The 8,238-nt window shown below is 36.2% G+C and overlaps 1 protein-coding gene across 1 annotated transcript in view; it reads right to left on the bottom strand.

Annotated features, from left to right (window-relative positions):
* Window positions 1-386: 386 nt before the first annotated feature.
* LOC103619384 (threonine--tRNA ligase, cytoplasmic) overlaps window positions 387-8,238 on the bottom strand; it is a 16,192-nt gene continuing 8,340 nt past the window's right edge. The window contains exons 10-20 of the mRNA XM_017736813.1: window positions 8,041-8,187; window positions 7,326-7,424; window positions 6,847-7,013; window positions 6,174-6,336; window positions 5,407-5,544; window positions 4,894-4,971; window positions 4,694-4,794; window positions 3,435-3,539; window positions 2,546-2,618; window positions 1,723-1,837; window positions 387-1,604 (exon numbers count right to left, since the gene is read on the bottom strand). Of these exons, the coding sequence (XP_017592302.1) occupies window positions 1,456-1,604; window positions 1,723-1,837; window positions 2,546-2,618; window positions 3,435-3,539; window positions 4,694-4,794; window positions 4,894-4,971; window positions 5,407-5,544; window positions 6,174-6,336; window positions 6,847-7,013; window positions 7,326-7,424; window positions 8,041-8,187 (1,335 nt within the window). The 3' untranslated portion in view covers window positions 387-1,455. The remainder of the gene's footprint in view (window positions 1,605-1,722; window positions 1,838-2,545; window positions 2,619-3,434; window positions 3,540-4,693; window positions 4,795-4,893; window positions 4,972-5,406; window positions 5,545-6,173; window positions 6,337-6,846; window positions 7,014-7,325; window positions 7,425-8,040; window positions 8,188-8,238) is intronic.

The following is an 8,238-nucleotide window of genomic DNA, read 5'->3' as shown; positions in this document are numbered from 1 at the left end:
CCTGAGGGGGCGCGGGAGGCGGCACCGCCACAGCGGCCCCACACGGGAACAGACACCGCCAAACCCAGAAATTCGCTGTTAAACGCCCTCGGAACCTGAATTCTGCAGGCTGAATACATCACACATGGAGCACGTAAGCCGTAAGCTATAGTCCATAAAAATAAATGTATGTATAAAATATAGAAATAGAAATAAAAATCACCCGCCACTCCCCATGTTAATTCTGTCTAGTGGAACAGAAAGCTTTCCCAGCACTTGCTCCTTCAATGTTTTTTTTTTCTTTTTCTTTTAGAAGCAGGAGATAAAAACAGATCCACAAACCCAAATGAATACAAAACCAAACACAGACCCATTCAACACAGGTCTGTACGAGTGTGAGACAGAAGTAAAACATAAGCTTTGTATTTATGTTGATATTTATGCACTAAATTGTAGTTTCTGCTTCATGGCTGTGATATTTAAATCACAGCTAGAGCTGTATAGCTTAGATAATTGCGCAATACACTTAACTAAGTAATAGCATATGAAAGTGAAAAAAAAGGTAAAAATTAATCTCTCAAAAAATCCATTTCAATTGCCTGCAATGGCAACTTTAAAAATCATTTCTAAGCATAAACAGAACAGAAATATGGCCAGTTTCAAGTCCAACAAAGTGTTTTAAAATTAAAATTGTCCTCTGCTCCTTTTTAGCATTCTAACTACTCCTGGCGAATACAGTAATAAATTACACACAGAAAATTTTTTCAAAGTTTGTGTTTTAGGAAAAAGCCAAAACAACAGCAAACAGGAAAAAAATAAACTACTTCACACACAGTTACAGTAATTCAACTGCATTCTTGGCAACCACCATTACAGCAACCAGTCATCCCATCAACTCCATGAGGGCCTTGTCACACTGAGACTTCCAACAGACTCCAGTGTATTTATAGTCTGTGAACACACATTCTGAAACAACCAAGGTACTTCCCCTGTGTCCCTTCCCCCCCCCTTACCATTTTTGTTACTATCTGGAGTTAGAAAAAAACCTAATCCAAACTGCTCCTGGGCCACCTACCCCACTGCCAAGCACTGGATGCCAGGTCACAGGCACGTACCTGCTCTGTGGCTGGGGGAGCTCAGCACCCCCAGCAGCATCCACTGCCCTTCCCAGCCTCCTGATCCCCAACACTGTGCAGCCCTGACTTACTATTTCCACAGCAAACCCACCATGTCAGAGGTGTAGGACTTTCTAAATGAGCATTCTGCAATTCAGGCAGATCAGAAACCCATGCGATTGTTAAAGAAGTTGGCAGGTGCATCGGTCCGCTCATGCTTTTCCTGGAGCACCAACAGTGCTACATGTGCTTATTTTATGTATCCATTAACTGAAAATTTTCTCCAATGAGCATCACTGCTGTGCAGGAGCAAAGAAACATTTCACATAGGCAGCTAATAATTTTTTTCCTAACAGCAACATCAGAATTCTTCTTCTGCATTTCGAATTTGTGAAGTCTTAAATTTCTTGAGTTTTTCAATAGCAGAAGATACTGAAATCTCTCCGTGAACTTTGTTGTCTCTTGTTCGGACATTGACAGCATTATTTGCTTTCTCCTTTTCTCCAACCACTGCAAGACATAGCACAAAATATTAAACAGACAATCTACATTAGAAAATGAGCCTAGACAAACTTTGTCCAACATTAAAACTTAAATGATATTCAGAAATACAAGATGCGTCAATTACCTAAAATGAAGTTATACTGAGCCAGCTGTGCATTTCTAATTTTCTTGTTTAATGTGCAACTTTGATCTAGATCCACATCTGACATAAATCCTGCTTCAAAGAACTGGTTGCAAACCTAAAAGAAACCCCAAACAAACCAAAACCCTCTTAGTATTACTATATATTTTACACCACACATTTGTAAATGCTGTAATTACTGATCTCTCCCAATAATTAATTCATGTACATGCATAATTTCGTTCTTGTGAATGATTACAAGGAATTCAATGAAGTATCTGAAGAAACGTGCACACGCAGCAGGACCCCAGCTGGAAGACAATACAAGATAACATCTATATCAAACATGTGCTGCTATGCTGCTGCATGCCAAAAACCTGTCCTCAGACTGAGAAAGGAGAAAGAGAAGGAACAAACACAATCTTGCATTAAAAGGAAAGCAAGGGAGAAGGGTAAAACCAAACACGGTTCAAAAGTGAAGTGGTCAAGAATATACGTGGTGGGAAATGGAAGAAACTGGCTCTGCCTACTTAAAGCTGGGAGTACTGTAATGAAGCATTAGTTATCTAAGGTTTGTCATCCAGGATACTTTTTCCTTTAATAATTACAGAAGTATTCACATAATTAAAGAAGCCAAAATACTTGAAGTTTGTATATGTATACAGACATATACAAATTTTAGACTGAAAATTTTGTATTGAAAAATTTACCTCTCCCCTCAAACATGTCTCCAGAATTATTAAGCATTAATTCCCTGTTCCAGGACAAGTACTTAAGGATCTATGAAATTTGCCTGCTGCCATAAGGAGGCAGGCCCTCCTCTCACCTGCTGGGCGTATTGTTCTGAGGTGGGGCCCACAGGCACAACCATGACCTGCCGTGGAGACAGCCAGAATGGCCTGGCCAGCACAGGAGAAATAGGAAATAAAGGTGCATTTTACATTTCCAGTCACAGCCACAGTCATGTTTCACAATAATAATTTCTGTACTTTACAGACTTATTTACGTTAGCTAAGGATGTCAGATAGTGTGTTATCTCCCTCTTTTCAAGCTCACATAAAATAGTAAATAGATTGATTTCAGTAAAATGACACATGGGGGAGTTGGACCTTCTGTTCTCTTGCCAGCTGACTTCACAACTTTAAACACAGTTTTTTCTGTGTAATTTTCACTTTTATTTATAACTTTACAGTGAAAGGTGGACAGTAAGATACGTGACTGAAAATAAGAAGTAACCTTTCCTTAATAATTTAAATACATTCATGAAGAAATATCTTCAGATCTTACTCAAGATAAAACAATCTTAGAAATACAAAAAATATTTCATGTATTAGGACTAATGCATGTCTGTGTATATAACAACTCAAATAACTGCTTTACATACATCTGACATCCTCCTGGTACAAAAGCATGATTTTTAAGAAAAAAGGAACAAGAATAATGCAGAACTTACACATTCAATTACAATTCCTATTTCTGCATTATTTTGCTCTTTTTCTACAGTCTCATGAAATTGAATTTCTAATAATAAACTATAAATAAATGGATATCATACAACTCAGACCAGAAAATTGGACTATTCTTGTGATCTTACCAACTAATTTTGGGAAACTTCTAGGGATATTATTTTTGCATTATAAGATATGGGACAATAGGAAGGATATGCACTTTCTACATTGTTAAAGACTTCTTAGAATTCCATTTGTGCCACATACCATTTTCCTCCATAATTTTCTGCTAGAATAGCTATCATTCTCTCCACAGATCCCAAAATAGCTCTGTGAATAATCACTGGCCTTTTCTTATCATCACCATCCTTACTGAAAAAAAAATCAAGTTTTTTTTTTTTAATAAAATTATCTTAGCTCACATACATGTAAATTCTACTAATATTTTTGATTCTACTTTTAACAGAAAGACGACATTTAGTTATACTTATGAGAAATATACTGTTTTTATTAAAAACGTACTATAAGTTAGCTGGGCTTTTAAAGGAATTCTGCATAACCACAGTGATTTAAAATAATGCCTATAGGTAGTGACAGAGACACTCTTAAATTTGAGAAGACACTTGACTCAGCACTATTTTTGTGCGTTTTAATATTTTATGTTTTTCCTTGTACTCTCTTTCCATTACAACTTGCTTTTATTTTGTTGAACAGGATATTACCTGCCCTTACTGTTCATTACTTAGCTTAAATCACGATCCTGTAATTTAAAAAACTGGCTTTTTAAAAAAAGAGCCAGTTCATAAGAGTATTATCACCTACCAAAAAAGCTATGACATCTACTGTAGAATATACAGAAGGATGAAAAAATTACAAATATTCTTATTCTATCTTGCCCATCTTCATAATATGCAAAAATTAAACACAGCAAGAAATACAACCCAGAAAATGAGTATTCAGGTCAACATGGCACTAAGATTCATTTGCTCAGTCGATAAAACTCCCTCTCCGTAGCTGGAAACCAAAGTCAGATTTTCACTAAAAGCTGTTTGCATTTGGTTTATGTTCAAAGTTAACTAATCTAACCTGATAAAAATAAAGAACCACTTAGTACAAACATACTTGCTCCTTAGGGCATGTTTGAACTTGTGTGCCATGTCATCCAAGGAGACACAATGACTAGGCTGAAAACGAAAACTGACTCAGCTGAGGGGTTTTTAGCATAACAAAATTGCAAAAATAGACAAATAGCATAACAATATTCAAAACTGGCAGACAAGACAGATAACGAGATTTTCCTGCATTTGCAATTAAAGTCAGCTATTACATTGAGTAAGTATCTTCAAATTCATGACTCGGTCCTCTACTCACTGGGGGTGTTTGCCCTCCCTACCAGCCGACTGATTTACAAGCTAACCATTTGTTAAGTGAGCAATACAGCATTAGTACATAATGGGAATTACAGATAATGAAAGCTATTGCCTAATTTCATTTTTAAAAGGAAGATACTTAGCTTAACCACTCACCCAACATAAGTCAGATTAAACCGAATGGGTAGCTGGAAGTCAAGTTGGATGGTAGCACATTGATGGTACCTACCAATGGCATCTTTGATTTTAATATCAATCTGTGAAGCAAAATAATACAGTTACTAAATATAGTTTGCCTGCAGTACACCTGCATTTCTGTCCCTCCCAAAGTTATATTGAAATGCTGAGTCACTGACCTTAGGACCATAAAATGCTCCATCTCCTGGATTCAAATTCCATTGCTCTCCAAAGCTATTCAAGCTGTTTTGAAGTTGCTAACCATAATAAATGAAAGAGTAATTTAAAAAGGTATAGAAGGGCCTTTCATTACTGGAAATCAAAGCATTTGCCTTTGAAATTCAAAGGGAGTCAAAGGGCAGTACAACCCCTATTGTTCAAGGATTTGTTCATTTATGATACATAATCTGGAAATAGTAGTTCCTTGTATAACTACTGTGATTAATCAGAAAAAAAGAAAAATAGAAATCTAACTAGTTCAAGATAAGGGGCTAAGTAAGAATCTGGAAGTTCTGATTTTCTATAGAACTTCAGCTTTAATGTGATGTTTTCCTACAAGAATTTCCACTAAGGGCAATATTTAGCATCTGATTTAAGCAATTTCATCATGCAGCATGGGAGAACGTAGTTAAATATCTACCTCTGCAAATACAAATATTAAGAGGTTTTTTGTTTGCTTTTAAATTAATTACCTTTTCTGCATGATCCCAGATCTCTAAATCTCCAAGATAATTTTCAGGTCTTGTAGAAAGATGTAGTTGAAAGGTAAAGCCAAAGACAGCATACACTGACTTCAAGAAATCAAGACAGCCCTTAATTTCTTCTTCAATCTTAAACATAAAACATATTAAAATATGTTAAAATTTACTTACATAAAACTGTAATTGAATCTACTGAATTCCTCATAACCAGAATATAAGAGTCCATTAAACAAAATAAGAAAGAATTAAAAACCACTTGAAAATCCTACAAACTCAAATCCAGGTACTGGGCAAAAAGAGATCTGAGGTGTTGCGGCTTGAAAGCATGGCAAGAAAAGTAGTATTTTTGTTAAGCATGAGGTTCTGGAGCCAAGTTGTATCCTGAACAAAAGTGCATCAACTTATACATGTAGCTCCACTAAAATCTATGGCATTACTGACAAAATAAAGTTTTTATTCAGCATTACTATAGAAAACAATGGGATCAACTGCTTTTTTCTTTGCAGAGGGAGATGGAAGATGCAACAAATCTTACTTTCTGGGATCTAATTACCCAATGCATCTTCCTAAATAAAAGGAATAACGTAGGAAAAAAACCCCATCAAAAGCAGCATTATGCTACACAATGGAAGAAGCAAGAGTTGAAATACTTCAGGGATTTTTTTCTTGTTTACTGCTAGTTTGCACTGGGAGAGGGAAGGGTTTTTTGGGTCTTTTTTTGGTTGACTGGTGGGGATGTAGGAGGTGCTTCTTTTTACCTGTTCCATTGTGCAAAAGATGTGAGCATCATCTTGTTGGAAACGCCTTACACGAGTCAAGCCACTCAAAGTGCCCGAGAGTTCATTTCGGTGAAGAACTCCAAAATCTGCAAGTCTCAGAGGCAATTCCCTCCAGGATCGGGGACGATGGGCAAACATCAAGCTAAAAGGAACATGGAAGAACCTTCCTTTTATCCTTCTTACAGAAGATTTAAGACAACACAGAAATAAACAAAGCTCAATATAGACAGTAATCACATTTTTAAGTATTTACTCATTCAGGTTGTCTACATCCTGAAAGACAGGCAAACAGAAAAAGCACGCCACTCAATGTACTGCTAAAGACCATCTGGGAAAAAACACTGCAGGAGTAAATCAGAACTGGTTCATCTCTACCTTCTTGGAACACCACCTCTGATGCCCACCTCCATCCAACAGAATTGGTATTTACTAGCGGTACAGACTAATATTAGCATGCACAAACCTAGCTCAGTGCAGACTTACTGCAAAGGTCTGCTTTGGGACACTGTCAGAGAAGTTCTCTGGACACACTGGCTTAGCAGTCTATCATAAACATACATGATAGCATGTATTAATACTCCTTTTATTTCTCCTCAGCCCCACAAAGGATAAATGAAGTAAAATAGTAAGTTTTCCAATTGAGAGTACTAACCAATGTCCTGGACAATTCATGGGTTTAAGGGCAAAAGCTTCCTTCTCAATCTCAAAAGAGAACATATTTTCACTGTAGTGCTGCCAATGTCCTGAAGCTTCCCAGAGTTTACTGTTGAAGACGTTTGGAGATACAACTTCAGTAAAATTACGCCTGCGATATTCACCCTATAGAACAAATGCAACATTTAAAAGGTGATAGAGCTTTTGACAAGCAAAAGCTTGATTCTTTTTAATGGTGGTATTATGATGGCAACTTACAGGGAGACTAAAGGACTACTGCAAGTGTAGATTTTGCACAATTGGAAAAACACAGCTTCTGCCTTATTTTCAAAAAGGTTAGATTTGTAAAATCATTGTGAAAATCTTATATAAGTTTACATACATAGACATTTCTCTTTCTGTGGATAGGTCAGTGCTATCATTTAAGATCAACAAATGATATTCACGTTGCTAGGAGTTACATCAGTATATACTCACCCTTATGAAATCCATGAGTGTGTTATAAAGAAAGGCACCTCTAGGGAGGAAAAAGCAGCTTCCAGGACTCAAATCATGAAAGAAGAAGAGTTCTTGCTCCTAGGTAAATTAAAACCAGAATGCTCTAACAACAATTCAGAAAGAATCGCAGAATGTACCTACTTCACACACATTGAGACACTGTTTGCAAAGATGGAATATTGCAGCAACAAGATGATCTCTGGTCTACAAGTTCTCAGCAACACCAGTTAATTTATCTGCAGTTCTTACTCTTAAAAGTTTGTAAGAACACTGAATTCCATTTGATTCTTTGACTATGTAAATACAAATGTCCCCAAATTTACACCTATTATAAAGAATGACCAAACCATGTTATTTACACAATTTCCTAATAAATTCTCTTCTATGAAGAATAGAGTGGTTTAGGTAGGATCTGCAAAGACTTTACATTAATAGGTTTAAGATTTATTTCCCTAAACCAAGGGACTAAAGCCATTAGCTTTTTCCCAACATTAGTTTAATATTCATATGCAAGTGACAAGTTCAGTTTGTAGAATTAAAATTTTAAAATGTAAGCGACATCAAGAAGCACTTAGAACTGACTCCCTTTCAAACTGTCAAAAAACAACAACAAAAAATCAAAACTAAAATACAAGGAAAGAGAACGAATTCTATAATAGAAGTATAAAAGAGAGTAGACAGTGGAATAGTGTACCTTTCCAATTTTCCTATGATCCCGGTTTTTGGCTTCTTCCTGGACTTTTTCCCATTCCTTCATCATTTTGTTATCAGGAAAGGATATTCCATATATTCTCTGCAGAGTTTCCATCTCAGATTTTCCTTCCCAATATGTAGAGGAACTCTGATACACAAATCCCATATTTTAAGATAATATTACATAATATCAGGGAAA

The sequence above is a fragment of the Corvus brachyrhynchos genome, unplaced genomic scaffold, assembly GCF_000691975.1.
Source record: "Corvus brachyrhynchos isolate BGI_N302 unplaced genomic scaffold, ASM69197v1 scaffold200, whole genome shotgun sequence".
Lineage (NCBI taxonomy): Eukaryota > Metazoa > Chordata > Aves > Passeriformes > Corvidae > Corvus > Corvus brachyrhynchos.
Note: the sequence above shows the minus strand (reverse complement) of the source record. Positions and strands in the feature narration are given on the sequence as shown.